A 22851-nucleotide genomic window follows, 5' to 3' on the forward strand; every position below is an offset into this window, starting at 1 on the left:
AGTATAGGTTTAACATTTCAACAGAATTATATCACTTGAAGCATACTCCCGACGATATTATATTATTTTTCGTATTATTTGGTAAGTCAGTATAACTTATTTAAAAAATACCTTCATATTATAGCTTATACCATATAATAGCTTCGTATTAAATATGTAATATTATTTTTATTACTACTACTTTTAATCTATAAAATAAAATTAATAATTAATATTTATATTATTAACTTAAACAGGATAGTTAATAATATAATTGAATATTGATACACAGTAAATTTTTTATATTTAAAGTTTTTGTGTTATATGGTTGATTAGATAATTAGATTTTTAAATTTTTGTGCACAATAATAATGTTAAAAATAATGCACAGGCATAGTATTCTGCAGTTTTCAAAAATTAAAATTTGTATGAAATTATTAATTAATTTTCCTCTATAAAAATTAGTTTACAACAGACTGGTAGGCGTAGGTAACAATATTGGTATTACATACACTTAATTCCATATATTATACATGAATAACATGATAATATTGTCGTTATAATAATTCCATTGCCATACTATAACCATGCAATTTAGGTACCTGCTTGATATAAGATACATTACCTACCAGATTATCATTCACCTAGATATTATATACATTTAGTTTCGTACTTTCGTTTATAATATACAAGCATCATATTAAAGCATACATAATATTATACCTAATATATTTTTAAGATGTTCGTGCAATACGTGTTAATAATATTAGAAATATTATACATTAAAGTAGACTGTAGAGTATAAATTATGGTTAAACAAAGCCGATATTATTTCGAACAGGAAAATAGCCTACCGCAGTACCATCAAGACACAGTCAACTCATTGATGCAATTTTTATTAAATTTGTTTATTTAAAATATTACATGGCGAGACTAATCAATGATGGAATCATTTACGTCAGGATACGTACAATTATTTTTAATTTCACAGCGTAACTTGTTAGTTAGTATTTAGAACTTTTAAAAGCAGGTATAAAACTATAAAATCATGTAGGAATCTGGGTACCTACATTTGTATACATATTTAATATGTATTATTATGATATTCCTTTTATTATTTAACTATAACTATTTCAAAAGAATTTCACTACGTATTCGTTTTTCATACTACAAAGTACAAGGATAATATGTAATAGATACAACATTTATTTTTTTATAAAATTAAACTTTAAGCTTTCGATATTTCAGGTCTTAAGCGATTATTGTAAATAATTCACCGAACTATTTACGTAAAATAAAATTTCAAACGGATGATTTATCGCTATCATGTCAGATATGGATATTGTAGAAGTTGACGACGAGAATCAATTCCACGGCAATAAAAATGAAAATCTTAAATTAAGTTCTCAATCAGGTAATTTTATGAAATTATAAATTATACGATTTGTTTTAACTATTAACTTAAGTAACTGTATTTTTTTTTGTTTGTCTTTCTTATTGATATTAATTTATATGAAAATATTTAATGATTTGTTTACAATAACAGAAAAAAAAGCTTACTAAACAAAAATACAAATTATAAAAATTATAATATAAACATGGTATAAAAATTATATCTATAGGTAGGTAATCGCATTCAATTATTATCGTGTCATAGACATCGTATGTATTGAGTAAAAATAACGATTTTGTCTCATTTTTCTAACATTAAGTAGTTATTGTAGCATCGGGTTAGCGTGCTAAAGTCAAATTTACGATAGTCGTAATCGTAAACTAACGTTCTGTACCTGGCACAGTATTACGTTTTGGGTATTCGCCAGCACGGTGTTGAACGATAAAAACTGATCGCACCTACAAGTGACAAATTTAATTTAAAACTTTTAAATGTTAACTCGTTATTATTTAGGTGTGTAAATGTTAAATTGATAAAAATAACAGTTAAAAAGTAGACAAGGACAGAATAAAGTAACGGAGTATGTTGGGCACTCGTAAGCCGTTACCTATACTCATAACTTATGCTGCTTCTCTCGCCTCGGCGTGTTGTATTATCATTTGAAATTAGAAAGACACGATGATAAGCCATTGAATTCGAAAAACGATTATGTTCAAATTTGGTTCATCCAAAATTGTTTAAGATTTCAGGTTTAAACGAGAGCAATACCTGCAGTTTACTGTTTTTATTACCACATTCATTAAACGCGTATTTATTGCTTACTTTGAATAAAAATAATAATATGTACCTACTTAAAAATGATCTTTTTTGATTTCTGAATATTTAGTGTATTAGACATTAGTAATAGTATACTATTTATATTTGTTACATTTCAACTGACTGACAGGGATAGATAAAACTTTTCTATTACTTATATAAGCAATGTAAAATATAATATATTTATTATATACCTAGGTAATTAATCTCTTAGTAATAGGTATAGGTACCAAAAACTCCCTTGTTCCCTCAGTATCTAAAGTGTTATGCATTTTCTACCGTACAAATGTAACAAATCCTTAGTCTATTTTAGTTTAATAATAACAATAGTAATTTAAAAAAAGTATTCTTATGATTTTAGAAGTTAGGAACGGAGGCAAATCGGAGAGTATTCGTCGAATGGTGGACATAACCCGCGACAAACCAATTAAAGTTTCCATCAGGGTAGCTGTACCTGTAAGAGACCATCCAAAGGTATGCACTAGGGATACATCATTTACAATTAGATGAAGGAAATACTTATTAATTATTATACATGTTTTAGATTATAATTAATAATTTGTATCCGTGAACTTTATAATATTATGACGTATCAATATTGATGCGGTTTTTAGATATTAATATAAATTAGATGTTTCAAACCCTAACATTTTATGCATATTATTTACACGATAGTCGATACATCGAAACTACACCATTAAATTATGTTATTCACATTATTTTTTAGGTTTATGTAGGTACCTAATATTTAACGTTTGTCTATATATCGAATATAGACAATAGTATTATGACAAATAGGCAGCTCATCATTAGGAACAGCGTAATATTTTATACCTATATTTCAGCCATTGTTAAATGTGAAATACGTATTACCATATTATTGGACGATATTTATATCCATTAGAATACAATGATTAGATGAATAGATGAATCTAAAACCCATAGGCATAACATGATTTTATGATTGCACCTTACCGATATTGTTGAAATTTACTAATGTTTCCGCATTTCATCGACATCCCGATTGTCCACTAAAGACGTGTATTTAATATTTATATCATTATATTATTATAAAAGAAAAACACTGTCAATTATACGTTTTATTTATGATCACTAATTATTTTTAAATTAATAATATATAGGTACTTACATTACTCATTATATAGTAGAATAGGTATATTACTTTATACTTTATACTATATACTTTATCCATAACACATTTCTTAAAACGGTTTCAGTTAACATTTTATAATTAATTGATGAACTATATTGTGTTTAACAGTGTTGCTGTGTCAACGGTTATTTAAAAAAATTAAATTACTTTTGGATAATTAACTGCAGATTATACACGGATTTAGTTGGTACTTGGTAGACAACTTAATCAAGTATAATAGCATATGTGTCCCCTCACTTGAAAACACATCAGTTTAGTACTTCACAGTTCATATATCAGCAATGTATAATATATATATTTTATATACTTAGCGCGTAAACAGAATATCGCATAAGATAATCACCGTGTAGTGCGTCCGGGTGCGTTACATTAGCCCCTCCCTCCAAATTTTATATTCATAAAAGATCTACGCTCATTATAACGTGTGTGCTCGTTATGCAGTAAGGTAGTCTTACAAGGCGAATATTTATGTCAACGGTAGGTATAAAATATATTATTTCGTACAAAAATTATGTTTAGGTGGGTACTTAAACTTAATCTATCTTAAGTATAAATGTATAACAATGTATTATATTTACTTAAAAAATGCAGTTATTAAAAATATAATTTTTAATATTTAAATGTAGGCACATATTTAAAAATCATACTTTCGAATTCTTGAGATTTTTGTACTACTTAAAGAGTGTTCTGTCTCCCGTGGAGATACAAACATTTGTTTTTCAAAATAAACCACCTCCCCCTTTTAAACAGCAAATTATTTTGCGGAAAATTTTTCTGAAAGCGGATGACGAATTAGAAACAAATATCAAACGTTGTTTTTTAGTTATTTAACTTTGTGTATAAGAATAATAGGTCCATGATGATAATTGTAGGGTTCTGCTGGCGTTAAGCCGGTAATTTGAAAATTGTAGTAATTCATGTTGATCTATTAATAAATAATATCTATAGTAAATAAAAATGGTCTAAGTATAATAAATACTAGATCCAATATTATGTCTATACTTTTTATTTTTGTTAAAACATATGTCAGTACTATTATAGTATTATCCTTAATATACACATTTTAATAACTGAAAAACTACTAGTTCGAATTTTGAATTCAGGATTTTTAAAATAAAATTATCTACTAACAAGAGGGGGGGGGATTCTCATCTTAAAAACCATCTTATATCAACACAAGATATTTCTTAAATAATACAAAAAAATCTTAAGAATTTGAAAATATTGTCTAAGTATATATTTAAAAATTCCAAAAGTAAAAAAATGTGGTCGAGCATGCTTGGTACCACCCTGTATATAGGTATAATATTGTATTGACATATTATAGCGATGAGGATATTATATAAATTGTATGTTATTTTGCGTTAAGAATCCCAGAATTGAAAGTAGGTAATAGAGCGTAAGAACTAATAACTGAGTGGAGCGAGTAAATGTATCTATTGATTATAAATTATGTTTTACTTTTTTTGTCAGTATTCGCGTTTAAAAAAAATATTTGATTCAATCATAGAAATACATTGAGTGTTTCTACTTTCTGGTAAGCACATTTGATTTAGTTAGTATTTTGGGAGGTCAAAAGTATAAAAATCTCAGAACTCTAATTGGAAAAAATTAACAAAAAACCATGGAAAAGAAAGCGGCACATGAGCTAAAGATGATTAATTTTTTTTTTTATTGCAATTCACCATATATTTAATATTTATATTAGCATTTGCTAGAGCCTAGAGATAACATCATTTCAAAATATTATGGCTCTTTTTTGCACATTTATTCAGATGTTTTCATTTTTAAAAAATGTGTTCCTATTGAATCAATAATTTCGTTTTAATTATCATTAAATTCTAATTTAACTATTCGATTAAAATGATCTACTCCTTATGCTGAATTACACTTGAATCCTACTATAGGTACAGTAGAAGTAAACTCTCCACTTTTTCTTTTTTTCTTTTGAGTTCAAATAAAATTTAAAGTGCTTATAAACATATTTATTTTCATTATAATTGTAAATTATAAAATATAGGTACATTTCAACTTTAAATTAATTACATTTTCGATAAAATTATAATGTACTGTTATAGCGTTATTAAATTATTTACATTTAAATATTTAATATTATGAAAGAGGCATATTAGATGTTAACTCAGCTCACAATCCAATTTGTTGTATTAGTTTACTTAAAAAGGGTGCAAGGAAACTGGGAGGTTGAAAGTACCAATATTTAAAATGTACCTACTATCACACCTATCAGAATCCTAATATTATGAAATATTTAGATCGTGTATTTTTCATATATTAGCTTATAGAATAATACCTATATAAACTTTAGTATTCTATATGATGCAATATAACTGTCAAAATGTCAATGTAATTGTTTTAGATGTTTTTTAATAATAATAATATGTATGTAGTACTTGGGTAATAAAAACAATTTAAAAATTTTAATTTATTGTTTAAGAAAATTGTGTGCATATATATACCTATATAAAATAAAAGTACCTATATCGTTATGAGTTATTAAAATCTATTTATATAATTGAACAAAACGAAACGTTTCGTTTTTAAAACAAATATTATGTTTACATGACGTTAGGTACATGTTAAATTTTTTTTGAAACATGGGTATAGATATTTTATTTTTCTAATTGATTTTGAAAAATAAACGTTTTCGTTGTCATGGTCACTTATTAACAAAAACATATTTATGATTCATAGATTTTCCTTGTAGAGGAAAAATATCGAGCACCATATGCTATGTTTTTTTATTTATTGTTTTTCTACATTTTTTTATGTTGTTTTAGGTTTGGAATTTTAGATTTTCTGTTTATATCGAATCAAAGCTGTAATTTATTACAAATATGTATATTTCTTTTAATAATATTTTTGATAAACATGCAGAAACCATCACAAAATGGAATAGTTTGATACACCGATTCTAATAATTATTTACTAATTTTTATAGTATAAATAATAAATATTACCTATGTTATATAATATGGTATATTTCTTATACGTACCTACCTGTTTATATTCATAAATACGAATGATACTAAAACGCGGTTTTTTGATGAAAATATGTAATGAAATTTGAAATTTATACAAATAATTGTCAATAGTCAATACGTATTTTATATCTTACATATTTCTTATGTTTTCAGTTTAATTTTGTCGGAAAACTATTAGGACCAAAAGGCAACTCATTGAAGAGATTACAGGAAGACACCATAACGAAAATGGCAATACTTGGACGTGGATCAATGCGTGATCGGAACAAGGTAATCATATCATTGTGTTCTACTAGACCTTAGTATTATTATTTATTGGGTATTTGTTCGAGTAGACAATTAATATTATTATACAACATTTATATGTATGCCTACCATAATATAATCTGTGCTAGCTAGACCACGATAGTTGAGGTATCATCAGCTCATGCGGATAACCACTATATAATATGCGTAAAACCGGGTGCGTCAAACACATACATAGATCAAATAAACACAATATACATAATATTGTGTGTACCGATCACGTGTACGGTTCAGTTGAGGAAGACGAATACGCTTGATTACCTGAGGGAATAGGATGGTAAATTATATTAACTACTGTGTATATAAGCGTGTCAACGGCGGGACAAAACGTTTTTCTGACACACGTTTTAATACGCCGCCGGAGTCTTGTGCAGTAGTGCAGTACCTATACCATGGTTTATATTATATACGAGCCCAAATGTCTTGTGGTGGAATCGAAAATGACTGCAGCTGTAAGACGACGTATGGGTACGTGAGTGCTGCACGATTCTCCGCCGCGACAATAATATTTAACCCGAAACCAAAAGCTATTTTTCCAGATACGGTTTTTCGTATAGTTAAACGATATACACGGTTGATTTCACATGCACGTGTCGAAACGGATTTTCACGTATGAATTACTACACGTATTCGCATACATAACATTTATACATAATATAATATATACAATACGACATAATATTATATTGGCGCACGCGTATTTACCACCATATATAGGTGCCTAGGCACTATATTGCGCTATTTCTTCCGTTCCATTTTTATCGCCGAACTCCATCCCCCCCACGATGTGCCGGTCGATTATTATAATAACCAATAGGTATGATATTGTAAAAGTATACTTATAATATAACTTTATGTATATACGGAAAACTGCAGTAATTCCTCCGGGGCGTACATAAATTCACATTCAGTATTTGTAATATAGTATATAAATTAATAATATCGAAACAAATAATCTCGGTCCTTTATTTAACGACATTTTATTTATAACACATTACTTTGCACGCTGTTAAAAATATATAAAATATACTATATATATATATTATATAGGTATAGCACCATTACCTATATAGGTGTATGTTGCCGTGCAAATCGAAAACAGGATAAATCCAGTTTCCAGTTAATATGATTGTTGAGAAACAGCATAATATTACCTATGTCTTTAACAGTAAATCAAGTCTTAAAAAAGCGCGTGTACAAACCGTTTATCAACTGCAGTTGTGCTGATATATCTAATTTTACATTCATTGATGAAAATCCTAAAACATTATAATGAAATCATGCTAAGCTCAATTTTTTAGCAGATTATTTTAACATAAATTATATCAATAGTTTTAAGGATGCCTATAAAATGATATCACAACTTTTAAAGCCATTTTTTTATTACTTTGCGTTATTTATTACATAGACTATGGAGTATGGTGGTTTGTTTTTGTTAGGATATCACTCATTTTTGTCGATACCTTTTTATTTCGGGAGTATTATATTGGTTTTACAATGATCTTTTTTTCTATTTTTTGCAGATTATAATAGTACCTAATAGTAGAAATTAGTATTATTATCATTATTATTTTTTTTTTGTTTATTGGTTGCCATATGTCTCAGATAGTGGCATTGTAATGCGGGCTGCGGGGGATACTATATCTAATAAAATGTTGAAAATACGCTACAATCATTTCTAGTTAAATTGGTAGAACTCTGTGTCTCTGTTTACTTCGTTCAAAATTATTTGAAACTATACCCATGCACTTCTACGTAAAATTTCCAATTAGATTATTGTATTTTCAAACTTCAATATTTAACTGAACATTTTCTATGCTTTTCAAGAAAATTTTTTCATGAATCGTGTTTCTTCCTGTAATTATGGTCCTACAGTTTTCGCATGTATTTTGCCTATATGTGTATTTTAATGCGCACTTTTCTTTTTATATACTTAGCGCGACCCTACCGGGTCGTTAGATATAATTTTTCTCCAAGTAAATAAATTATTGAAACAAAATAAGTGTACTTTAATTCAATTTACTTAGCATTTATTTATGATATCACTTCTTTATAGTCTTTAAAGATCTGTTTTTTTTTTACGTAGTCGTTTTTTACACTGAGTTCGACGAAGTGTTTTTGTTCTTATGTCAACAATTTTTTAGAAAATTGATGAGACAACGGTTTTTTGAAAAATTTATTTTATCACTAATTTCTTTTTTCATTCAATAGGTACTTTTCTTTATTTTTTATTTTTTGTTTGTACCTATACACTTTTTTTGTCATGTTTATAATTAATTATTACCAATATATTATTGTACGCGAGGTGCGAACACAGTAATAACACACTAATATACACTAATATTAGTAATAGTATAATATTACAATTTAACAAATTACATTAAATAAAATATGACAAATTTAAGGTATGAGGTGATTTAATGAAGCGATAGTCGATAACGAAATGAAACAAATAATAAATACGTGAAATCGTGAAAAAGCAATAATGAAATGCGTCGCGTACACGTAATGGAGAGGGGGAACCGGTCGGCACGTCAACGCGAGATGCGGCTGCCGTGATTCCAGATTTCATTATAATTTCTCATTAAAAAGTTTGCCCATTTCCTTTAATAACTCGACTTCTAACCGTACGATTTCGATGATTTTTGCAAAAGGAACATCTGCACAATTTTTTTGATTTTTTTTTTAATATTTTGGGTATAAATTGATTCTGTAGATAATTAGTTGGGTCTGGTTAAAAAAACACCAAAATGTACACTGGGAAACTCCTGCTTCGAGATAATAACCACTGTCGTGTTGCCGCTATATTTTTTTTTTCTTAGCATGCGCCACGACTGCGGCGCTGGATGTAATGTGCGATTACAGTTTAAAATATAATAAATTATAAGGATAAACAGTGATCACATTCTTAACAATATCAATTTAGTAAATTACAAAATTGAAAATAATAATATACCAAATCATCATCATTTTTAGATTCTGAGCGGAGCGATGAATGTATAGATTTTACAATGATATTGTGTTTTTTATTTTCAATTTTGTCTGTCAACAACATTTTGGATGATAAAAGTTCTCCGATTTTTGAGATTAGCATCTTTTTTGATAGAAAAGTGAATCTAGTTGGTACTTTTGGGAAGTCAGAAATCAAAATTGAAAATTCCAAGTAGTTTTTTGAAAGCGTCAAGATTAGTGTATTTTAAAAAATAATAACCTTAGACGTTTTTAACAAATATTTATATTGGAATTTTCAACAAAAAAAGGTTACAATTTTGAAATATTTTTATCCTTTTTGAGCTACTTATAGTCTCATCAGACATTTCTAGAAATTAGTAAATTTTTTTTAAATTAATCTCGATAAAACCTTTTTCACGTAATAAAAAAGCTTGGAAAATGTTTACAAGGTTACTTATAAGTTTCATTTTGTAATTTCAAAAACATTAAAGATACATAGGCATGATTATTTTTATATGCACTTAAAGTTCAAATGTTGACAAAATTCATCAAAATTTCGAAAATGTTCAAACTATTTTTCAGTTAGAATTCATAAATGTTTTTCCTTTCATAGCTAAAATTAGACATTTAGATAGAAGCGGATTTTCCACAAACTTTTCTACCTTAAACAAAACATAAAGTTTACTAGAAAGTAATATTAATGTGTATGACCATTTTTATTTAAAATATTTATAATATTGGATTTGCATCAGTAAATTAACGAATTTTCATCTTTCAATTTTTTATATTTTATTGTAATTAAAAAACGCATTATATTAATAGATACTCGAAATTTTCACCAAATGTTAAAATGGCCCTTTTCCATACATGGTAATATTTTCAAACAATTTTTAATTTAATTTTCAGTTAGAAATTCATAAAACTTTTTCTTTTCATAGCTAAGATTAAAAATGTTAATATTAGATTTCACTTAATTTTATAGCTATACAAAAAAAAAAAATTATTTAAACAGAATATTCATTTTTTTAAGAGCTTTTGAGAACTAATAATTTTTACGATAGGTATTTGATATTTAGTTGTAAATTATTGATCAATTTTTGATATTTTGTTGTATTTCCAAAACAGATTCTTAAAATGTTCACCAAATATGAATATTAGCATAGCAATAGGTATGGGTATTAACTGGTACACGATAGGTATGTTGTGTACTTGTGTTATACATTTTAATCAAAACTCGTATCGGAATTTATACGCTTTACATAGGACTTAACGTTTTTTATTGATAATATTTTAATAAGCGTATGTACACGTCTGTTGTTGACAAACAGTGGACATTATTGATGGTATGTTTCTTTTATAATTTCATAATAGGTGGATTTATTACACATTTATACATAATATGAATAGAATTTAAAATATGACATATACATACATTATACATATCTTTAATAATTAACATAAAATATTCATATATTGCAATTATAAATCATATAATAAATAGCGTGTTAGCATTTTAAACTATGTGTGACGTATCAAATAGTCAGATTTGATTTTTTAATGTTTGGTAATTTATATTTTATTACATAATTATTATAAATATACAAATGCATTATTAATTTACGTTTTATACCTTAAACGTTATAAATAACAATTTTATTATGATAAACAATCGTATTTAGAGTACCTAAGCGTTACACTGTGCAAATGTGCCCTTCTGGCTGGCTTGCTAATCGCTAGCGTAGGTTCCTACTTACCCCCTCATGCCTACTATATATATAAAAAAAATAAAAGGATATAACCAAAATTATCTTTTAAGCAATTAGTTTAAAATACATATGTATCTCTAGTATATAAATCATACGTCTATGAATAAAATATAATGTAATAAAACTAATACGGCAATTGTAAAAAAAAATATCCATTAAAAATTTTGGAGATTCTAATACAAGCGAGTATATTAGTTTTTATAATATATAACGTAGTATTATAATCACCGTAATTATATACCTAGACAATGTAATGGTATTTTTTATTTTATTAAAATTAATTTTTATTTTTTGTGTAACCATATCTTTTTGGATATGATAATATATATTTGCTTCAAACGTCAGAAAATTGAACATAGATTGTTGTTGAAAGAGCCAATAGAGGTCTTTTTTTTTAAATTCTCAGAGAATACTCCAAAATTTTGATCATTTTTAGGTAAACGTATAGCCTCGAACAAATATGTTTTTCGAATGCATTGATTTATCATTGCTTTCAAAGTTTCAAATATAAAGCCCCCTCCCAAGTGATTCACTTATCTTACTTATAAAGAAATGCAAGATAATACCGTATTCGTATATAATATATAATATATTATTATTGTCAGGCGACAGCTACTGGGAAAAATTATTACAAGTAAGTACCTATAAAACTAAAAAGTGGTTTCAAAATGGCACAGGTGACAGGTGTTACAATATGTTTATTAATAAATATTTTTGACAACTATAAGTTACTATTATTATCAACAAAAACTAATTAATTAATAATTATTATAAAACTGAGAATTTAATGCCTCAAAAGTCTTAAAATAGTATGCAGTATAAAAATGCGTTAAAAAAATTATATAACGGAAGCATGTTGAATATTAGTGAAGTTTTTTTCCCATAAAACACTAAAATATAAGTATGTTAATAAATTATTGTTTGTAAAGATGAAAACGATGGGCGACGAGTATTGAAAATATTTTACACGTTTTACAGACCACTTTGTACCTCTACCAATATGCTGGTTTTTGACTATACATTTACGGTTGCTTCAAAAATAAATTATAAATGATTTTGTAAAAACTTTAATAATGCTCTAGTTACTAGAATTTATCATAAAATGCAGAGTAAAAACATCATTAAAATAATCAGGATTCTCTAAAACAGAATTTCCATTACACTACGTAGGTATGGGTATGGAAATATCAAATATACATAAAATTCGGTTCATGTACATACATTTAAAATAAAATTTGGGTAGTTCAACGTTTTGATAGAGCAACAATTTGAATAAAATTGAGTACCTAATCATTAATTACTTGGTTTCAAAGTGACGAATAAATTAAAATAAATTGCAAATATTGTTATAGTGCTGTTAGTAATAATATTTTAATATCAAAATGAATCGTAAAATGTTTGCCCCTTGGGTATTGCCTCTAACCCTGCGGCCTGCATGCCTTCTCACTATATCCTGAATATGGCTTGATTACACAAATACCGAATATTAAAATTATATATTTATACATGTATACGATAAATTAAATTATATTATATAATATATTATATAGAAAATCGATAGGTATAGTTTCTAGGTGTTCACGACTGTACCTACCTATAATCGTGTAGTCAGGGTAAATAAAGCATAAACATTAAAATATTATCTTAAATGTTTAATAATATATTATTAGAGTATCTTTTTTTGTGTACTTGTATATTATTTATGTTATTATTATTAATAGCACGTCTCAGATACAAAAAAAAATGTTTGGTAGATAACTACCTAATTCTATTATTTATAATATTATAATCAATATTGCAATATGCTAGTTAGTATACTAAAATTATGCATACCTAATACAATGATATGTTGTTTCTATCACACTATTCAAAATGAACTATAGAAGTTTAACAAGCATGATATAACTATAAAGACTTAAGTGTAAAAGTGACTTTATAATAAGTTTAAATATCATGAACAATATAACTACGAAAAAGTAATGGTAGATACATAAAAGTTTATTCGTGTAAGGAAATAGGAGGCTTTTGATGTAGGACTTAAAACTTACTATTATACAGTCTTGTATATAATATTATATAATATTATGTAGTATAGATTCCTTCACTATTTCCATCAGAAGTTATAATTTTCAACAATATTTCCTGAATATCATCGTGATTATCTTTTAGAACAATTTGTTTTGTACTAAAAGTTTTATTTTCTTTATACCTATATTATCGTTGGAAAATATATGCAATAACTCATAACTATTATAAATATAATAAAATAGTTTCTAATCCTTTATCGTGAAAATATTTTTACTTTTGTTTTACTGTTGTTCATTATACACATATTTTAAATGTATTTTTATTACAAACAAAATTAACTAATTTTTTTTTTACTTTTTAATGAACTAAAATTAAAATCGATTATTAATAACACATTTTATAAAATTCAAAAATTTCATATAGAATATACCTATATTGACAAGGAGTCATTTCACTATGTTTCTGTCTGTATATTATATTTGTATTTATAAATTGTTCAATTTTGGTTTTCATATGTTCCTTAAAAATATGAAATTCTTGATTTATTTAAACATGTAGGTAATTTTGGAGTTGATTTATTAATTTCCTTTAAGTTTATTTAAATAGTCAAAGTAGGATTTAAAGTTTATGTGGTTAGGAGACGAGTGGAGTAGTTTCTTATTCGACGAGTTCCTGTGTATGAGTAACTTGGCCAATCACGACAATACCAAATACGATATGTATACAATTTCAAAATGTATTCAATCAACTGAATTTATAAATTGTGTTTAATGTATATTATTACATTACATTGTAATTAATAGGTAAATACTATAACAACCTATAACTTGACGTTGTATAAAACTTAATTGTTTTTATTTAATGTAAATAGTATTTAATTAATATAGTTTACACCTATATTTCGTTTTAAGGAAGAAAAGTTAAGGAATTCGGGAGATCCGAAATTTTCTCATCTCAAAGATGACCTTCATGTTGAAATAACAGCCTTTGCTCCTCCAGCAGAAGCACATGCCCGTATTGCATATGCGTTAACTGAAGTCCGAAGATTTTTAGTACCGGTAAGTTTTAAAAAATATATTTTTATATATAAATTGTAAATTTAATTTAAATATTATATACCATTATGAATGACCTTATCAATCAAATATAAAATTCATGAAATCTTGTGCATCAAATTTAATTAATTGGTGGAGATATGTGGTGATATTATAATTTATAAATTAATATTTATAATTATCCTCCCAGTATTTTAAATAAAAGCCACAATCAGGAATACGTTATAGTTAGTTCTGATTAAACTTCAATCTGTATAAAATTACAATATTAAAGTTTTTGATCACGTTAAGCTTAATTTATATAATATGTTTATATTTATATATATAACGGTCAAAGTGTAGGTACCTATAATCGGACGTTTTAGTACAATGCCTGAGCAATGTATACAATGCCCAATTTCAATGGAAAATGGAGAAAACTATATACTCTTTGCTCGGTCATTGTGCAGAATATCCAAAGCACAGTGGGCAATTGTAATGAAAAATGTATAAAACAGTTTGTGTTTACAATTAATAATGTACAATATTATTTATTTTATGTAGGTACCTAACATGAATGTTAAAAAAATGAAATAGTTATTCAGCTGGGTTGTTCACCAAGCATGCTCGCACCACCATTTTAGATTCCGAACGGAGTGATGAATGTTTTGATTTTACAATGACATGTATTTTTTAATTTTTTGTGTGTCTGTGTACACGATAAGTAGTCGACTTAATGCTTCGATTTTCAACTCTCTTCTGGTGGAAAAGTGAATCCCTGAGTTGAATTCTTGAGTAAATTCCCAGTAGTTTGTAAAAATGACGGGTAAAAACGAAAATTAAGGAAAAACGGGAATTTTTACGCAAAGTCAGTTTTTGACAAAATCGATTTTGGTTTAAGTGTACTCGTAACTCTAAAAAAAATAACCACTAGTACAAGACATTTTCAATGAATGTTTATATTAGTATTTTTTGTACAACATAATAATTTTACTCTTTTTGAGCTATTTTTTGAGCTTGAGAGGAAGTATAGGCATTATTTGTTTTTTCTCTCAGACTCACACGCAACGTAGATACAATATTTTCTCCTGAAATCATTTTTATGATCTAAGTTGATCTTTGGTTTACTAAAATCATAAGTTTGTCTTTTAGTTTTTAATCTTAGAATAAAATCACCTATATTACAAAAAATATAGAGGATAATATTTTCGAGGGTATGACTTATTGGTTTTATATTTTATTATTATTTGAATATATATTCGACTTTTAAAATAAAAATAAAAAAACTGTAAATTTAAATTATGTTTAAATTGTTTTGAATCAATATTTAGATAAATCAATATGTCATAACCTCAAGAATATTATTCTTTATCGTTTTTTTAATGGGTGATTTTACTCTAAGATAACTCAAAAATAAAAAATAAATGATTCTGTGTAAATGTGTGATGTAATTGTGAATGTAAATGTAAACGTAAATGTCTATGTTATACGTGGGCCAGAGAGAGAAAATAAACAGCAATAAACGTATAATCCTTAGTACACAAATGTTGGTGTCACATAAAATTACTATGCATACGGACAAAAATCGGATCAGAAACAACTCATTCAAATTTTATTTTGATAGGCACGTCAACATTTTGAGACAAATCCGCTAAGTAATTTACAGTAAAAAAGTATAGTTCTTATTTGAAAAACAGAAGTTTATTGTATTTCCACAGGACACTCCTTAGTCCTTAAATAGTACTGAAAACTATTTATCTCACATTGTTGCCTCAATCCGGTATTCTAATTTTGACACTTTCGTCAATTTTTCCTTTTCAAAGTCAATTTTTTGAATTATTTTTCATGTTGAAGCTTGGACTTTCAAATTAAGTAAGGATTCACTTATTCTTTTAGATATTAGTCTCCTGTCTTGATTGTTTAACAGGTTGGCTTTTCGTTGTTATTGATATTTTCTTCACACATTATATCAACAGATATTTGTTTGTATTGTTTATCAAAATGTTTTCAGCGTGGTTTCTAAATTTTCATTGGATTTAAGCTCATGTATAATACTTTATGGTAGAGAAGTAAATGTCAGTCCTATTTTGTAGTAAGCATATTTTCTTCATCCTGGTTACCCTATTTTACAGAATCCTGATTTTGTGAATATTGTGGCTTTCTATGTACGATTTTCAGTTCATCTCATATACTACACAACTCTTCGATAATCTTATTAACAAATACTCTACCATGACTACTCTGACCTCTGAAAGATACACCATTTGGAGCTTCAAATGTAGTAAAAATATCAAGTAATATAATGTATTGGTAATTTCTTCGCACATTTTTTTTTTAGTGACTTGAGTAAAACATACATTGTTAAGTGATCTTGATAAACTAAAACAAACCGAAAATTAAAATATCAATTCAATCAATAAAATCTATTTGACAACTCATTTCTGAAGAAGTTATCATTGGTTTAATGATTAACCCTTTTTTCACAGTCTTACCTTTTCTCTGATATAATTCACATAGATTTAAATATATATCATTAAACATTTATTCCCTATACCTGTTAATCTATATACCTACATCAAAATTAATGTTTGTCAGTCAGTGTGTGTATGTGTGTTCTTTATGCATTCCCAAACAGCTGGACCGATTTTGATGAGTAATTCCCGGGAAGATTTAGATTCACAATTAAACCCGGTAGGTCCAAGCCGGGGAGGTGCTATAACAGTGATTTTGAGATTTACGATGGAAATGTTTGCTTAAAAATGGTTGCTATTGCAGGTTATAGGAGAAATAATTAGTAGAAATAGTATTTATTTATTATTGATTGTCATTAGTTAATCGGGCAGATCAGATGCAAGCATGCGTCAAATCGAATTTTCGCACATTGCCTACCAAGATGGCTGAGTTTCACTTAGTCCGCGATCCGGCGTTACATCCAAAAGGAGTTGAACAATCATACATTTTTAAGAGTTGTCATTTTTTACGAGCAACGTTGTGCGCGGGATCACCTAGTGTTATTATATTTTGCGTTCAGTTCATGTTATGGGGTTTCTACCTCCGTAGCTAATTTTTAAATTCACGTCATAAATTATTTTGTATAAATCTTCGTCATAAACATAATATTTAATTGTATTTGGTTCAGTTACTGGCACAATTAATTTTTTTAAATTACTAATGTCCACCTCATGTACCTATAGTCAATGTATGTGTCTGGTGTCACATAAATTGACTATGCATACGGACGTAGGTAAGCAATTTTTTATACCATAGCTATACCATAGCGATCCAATGATTTATAATTATTTGGTTTTAACTTTGTTCCAATTTTTAACCGTTTGACTTCGTGTAATATTTCGTAGCATTTTAGTACACTGAAACATACACTATTTGAATTATTTCATTCAAAACAATACAACATTTTTCGTTCAATGTAAAATCAATCGCTTTAAATATTACCTATGTAAAATAATTATTTTAACAAAATTCAAAATGAAAAATACGGCTGATTCGTTGAATCGTGTAATTTCAACTGATCTAAAATTCTATAATTTATATAGTTCAAAGACCTAATCAAACACAGTATAGCTGTTTAAAAACAGTCAGTAGCTGGATACCAGCCTGAGTGAATGTAATCGATAATCATTTGGTATCGTCTATACAAGTACGTATACTGCTGAAAAATTCTACATGTATACTGTATAGTGTATACTTGGCCATAGACTCGTACGTCAAGGTACTTATTTTTCTGTAAGCATTAGGTACTAAATACTAAAAATGTTTATTGACCACTAACAATTGGGCACTATACACAATGCCCGGGTAATATCACGGAACAATATGGTTAGCAATATGGTAATATGTAACCAAAACAGATTCACCTTTGCCCGAATACGTATGACGAACATTACGCACAATGACCGAATTACTATTCACTTTTACCGTAACATGTCACATGGTATAGGTATATTTTACTTGCTTAGTAGTTATAGTAATTAGATACAGCTAATATACTAAACCATTATTTAACAGTTGTTAAGATGTTCAAGATATTCTCAGTGTATTCTCAGAGTTAGTTTATGTACAATTTGCATATAGGTACCTTTATTTTAATATATAATTAAGTAGTTGATACCATACTATATACGAACGTTTAAGCCATTTAAGGAAACCAATGTAAATCAACACATTAATTCTTTGGGGGCTTAAAACTATTGCATACCTAAATATATGTATTTAATTGAATATTTGCATAGTATGCGATATATTGTACCTATACTGGTGTCAACTGTCAGGTACTCCTATACTACCTATACATGTATTATTACTTATAATAATATATAGGTACTATATTATTATAGGTACCTAATTATAAATCTTAAGACATTATAACATTAAATATTAAAAGTAGTTCATCTTAAATGTAATAAGAATATGTATTATATATATACTATATACGTATAGGTAATAGGTAGGTATATTTATTTTACAATGTTAAATAAAATGTGGTGTGAATTATAGGGTAACTGAGATTTTTATACAAGCGTTACTATTTTTTTTATTTGAATACGATTGAGTTGGACTGGGTTACAAAAATATATTCCAGTCGACTCGTTTAAGATAGTTCACCGCTTAAATACAAGAGAAAGAAAAAAATCCAGACCATAGGATCATTTTATAAACGTAGCATTTGTTGTTTAAAAAACCATTTCATTTTTAATTACGCTTACCCTTCCATTGACTTGCCGTTATACCATCTCGACTGTTAACAACTCAAAAAGACATTTTATTCGTCATTATTTGTTCAACGAATGTTCTACATAATCATTTAAATTTTAAAGTGTATTGTATATGTATACTATATTACTGCTGGGTGGTGCGACGAGAGGGAGTTTTAAAACTTAAATAACTCATTCGTAAATTGTTAATTAATACTTCCGTCTGCGCTGAGATTTATGGTTTACGGATATTATTAAATTTGGATTTGTTACTGCTGAACATACCGCTCATCCGATTACAGGATTACAACGACGAAATACGACAAGAGCAAATGTGGGAAATGCAAATATTGCAGAAGGGATCGGGGGACGCGACCGATTCGGAAACCGGCGAGAGCGGATCTTCGTCTCATTCCGTGGACGATAATCGCCAAAATTACAGCGCCGTTCATTCAGCCGGAGAGTGTTCGCCGGTGCACACCAAACACAGCAACGTCAACACCAATCAAACAATCATCAACGGATCAGGTACGATATAATTTAGGCACGTAGACACACGATATCGGGTCGTCTGGTGTTTTGCATTAAATAATATAATATATATAATATATATATTAGGTATATGAATAGTATAGCTGCAGTTTACCTTCAATTCTATACATACATTTTATGTAGGTAACTCAAAGGTTACGACGATTGACTAGTATTAGTCGTGACTTGTGAACGTTGCTTGAACTCCTCCGCATTCATCACATTTTACTAGTTGTGCAAAGATTCCGTTTTCAACACCCTCTCATTCTCGTCCTATGATTACGTTTGCCACGCATATACCTACTGCAGCTGTGTAGACCTACCTATTTGAATAGTTTGTCTAAAATCGATTGGTTATAATGACGAAAGTTTACACGAATAGTATTTCTTGTGTCACCTATTATATGTGTACAGTGTATTATAACATTTGTATAGCTTAACGCGCCGTGTTTAGACAGATTTATTGGGGCTCACTGTTTACCCAACTTAATAATAAGTGGGACTTCAAACATTGAGCAAAAAGTGGTTTTCCGTATTAAGCCGTCTGAGGTCTAACAAAAGCCGAAAGCGCGTCTCACATTTTGAAATACATTTTACATAATTCACCTTAATATTTAGTGTATTGGTTGATTAAAATATTTTAGCATTTTTTAACCTTGAATTTTGAACAAGTATAGGTACCTATTTTTAATAGCTATAAGTACTTATAACTTATAAATTATAATATATTGTACACATCATACTGTAATTAAAAAACTATTGAAAATAAATACATTTAATTAAAAATTATAATTAACTTTGTTATTTTAAAAGTTTTAGCTGCGCTGTTTTATACGCTTACGTAGTGTATATTACGCCCTAAAATTATTGTTTTTACTATAAAATTAAATTAAATACGGACAAGAAAAAATAAAGAACACAAATTTTATATTTTAACGATTTATCTTTTCGGAAGTAATAGTTTGACCTTTTGTTCTTATTGTTATATTTAAAATAATAATACAATAGTCACAAATCAATAGTCAGTATACATTTATCTCCTGGATGTAGAAAAACACGTGGCTCCAAACAATTCAAACGGGTTAACGGAAACTCCAGGAAGGAAACGGCCTCTGCTGTCTGGAGAATGTGCCAAAGTATCAATGACTCCATCAAAGAGAACAGTAATGGCAATTCTGGCTAGAGCTAGAACTGCGCAAGTACACGTCAAAGACATGGTCACATTTTCACCACATTTTAATGGGTAAGTTTTACACTGGGTACTTACATTTTAATTTACTCTTTTTAAAGAAAATTAAAAATGTTCACACGAAAGATCATACATTTTCCGACGTAAAAGTCACAATACCATTTTGTTTATTTATTTTTATCCCAACATAATGTTTGGTGTTGGCAATATAAATTTACAAATGAAGTACCAACCCAGTACCTATATAATATTATAATATATTAAACATCATTATGCCCAAACTTTTTTTTATCCATATGTTTTCTTTTTTTTTTCTTTTTTTTTTTTATTGCAGACTTGTTCAGACAGATGTATCCACATACAGAGAAAAGCCCTTTATCCCCACAACCAATCTACTTTTGAACTAAATATAATATAATATAGTACCTACTATTCACATCATCCATAGACTATCCAATCAAATTTCTCTGTAGTCACAACGCATGAAAGTATGGGTCAATGTATTTTTTAATCATCATATTATGCAATCTAAATAATTAATTAATATTTTATTTTAAAAAACAAATCAGTTTTATTTTAGTTTATACATGGTTTAAGACTATTTTAAAACTTAATTAATCATTATGATGATTAGAAAAAATTGCTCAATACAATATAATAATAATAATAATAATATATATATTTTAATAGTATTATAAATTTACAACTTGTACACATATTATAATATCTTATGATCTATCCTAATAAAATAATAAAAACATTATAAAGTCAATCATATAAATTAAATGATTAAATAATTAAGATATAAAACCACGGTTTTTTCCTTGATAATATCACAGTAAATACTCAATATTCTATGTGATAATAAACCGGGTAACCAATGTAATTTAATATAATTATAAATGCACACAAATTCACATTAATTCATGTTAGTTTATTTATTTTTAATTGGTTATTTAATTAAACTTTCTGCAGTTTTTTGTTATTAACATATAGTTAATGTCTATACCTGATTATTTTATGTATATTTTATTCTGCGTAGGTATATATTTTATTTTATCTTTTAAGTTGGATATATTGTTATTATTTATTGTTGACATAGTTAGATATTAATGTATTATTGTAATATTATAATATATCATGCTAGAATTTAATTAAGTACATAGTATATAAACAATAAATATGTATTAACTAAGTTAATCTTTACTATTGATATTTACGTGTACATTTTAGCTAATATTTTGTAAGTCTATAATAATTAATAAGTATGATAACTAATGAGATAAGATAATTTTAGTAAAGTGTGGACTATTTAAAATAACGTTTAATGCGACATTCTAGTCATCTATATACAACATTGTATAGACTATAGTAAAATCGCTATATACAAATTAACAGAATGATAAAAAAAAATTCATATTATAATCCAGTGATATATCTTCTTAAATAGGTACTATTATTAAATACATAGGTAGTAGGTACCGAAGGCACCAAGGTTTGTTCCGTTAAAAATTATAATATTACAAATATGTGCCTATATAAATAGAATAAGTGTACATGTATATATTGTTTATACCATATACATTTTAATATATATATATAGGCATGTACATATACATATTATATTATGTATGCATGTACCTATGTATTATAAATTATTTTAAACATAAGTTATGAAATATTATTTTTTTACCATCTGTATAAGAATTCATATATACTATGATAACAATATTAACAACAACGCATTATTAAATATTTAATTTAATATAAATGTAAACTTTATCTAATAATTTGGAATAAAATTGAATATGAAGTAAGTATACACATAATATTATAATATAATAAAATAAGACCGGGGCTGTGAACTTAATGCATTCGCGTGTTTCATTTTGTTACTTTGTTAGAGAGGAATTAATAATTTCAGACCAATTTTGTTTTTGCATTATACTACAGTAAGTATATAAGGCAT

At 27.2% G+C, this 22851-nt stretch overlaps 1 protein-coding gene across 1 annotated transcript; it reads left to right on the forward strand.

Annotated features, from left to right (window-relative positions):
• LOC100165078 (KH domain-containing, RNA-binding, signal transduction-associated protein 2-like) lies at positions 1–22552 on the forward strand. The gene is made up of 8 exons (XM_008183854.3): positions 1–81; positions 1228–1393; positions 2550–2662; positions 6518–6634; positions 14328–14474; positions 19465–19690; positions 20744–20936; positions 21217–22552. The coding sequence occupies exons 2-8, from the start codon at positions 1306–1308 to the stop codon at positions 21287–21289; spliced, it is 957 nt and encodes a 318-aa protein (XP_008182076.1). The 5' UTR covers positions 1–81; positions 1228–1305; the 3' UTR covers positions 21290–22552.
• Positions 22553–22851: the final 299 nt, after the last annotated feature.

This window comes from Acyrthosiphon pisum, chromosome A1 (genome assembly GCF_005508785.2).
Source record: "Acyrthosiphon pisum isolate AL4f chromosome A1, pea_aphid_22Mar2018_4r6ur, whole genome shotgun sequence".
Classification (NCBI taxonomy): Eukaryota; Metazoa; Arthropoda; class Insecta; order Hemiptera; family Aphididae; genus Acyrthosiphon; species Acyrthosiphon pisum.

Bases quoted from the DNA above. Each gene is read 5' to 3' on its own strand.
- LOC100165078 (XM_008183854.3), top strand. From the start codon at position 1,306: ATGTCAGATATGGATATTGTAGAAGTTGACGACGAGAATCAATTCCAC. The intron at 2,663-6,517 runs GTATGCACTAGG...TTATGTTTTCAG, and splicing joins CTGTAAGAGACCATCCAAAG to TTTAATTTTGTCGGAAAACT. The intron at 19,691-20,743 runs GTACGATATAAT...TCCTGGATGTAG, and splicing joins AACAATCATCAACGGATCAG to AAAAACACGTGGCTCCAAAC.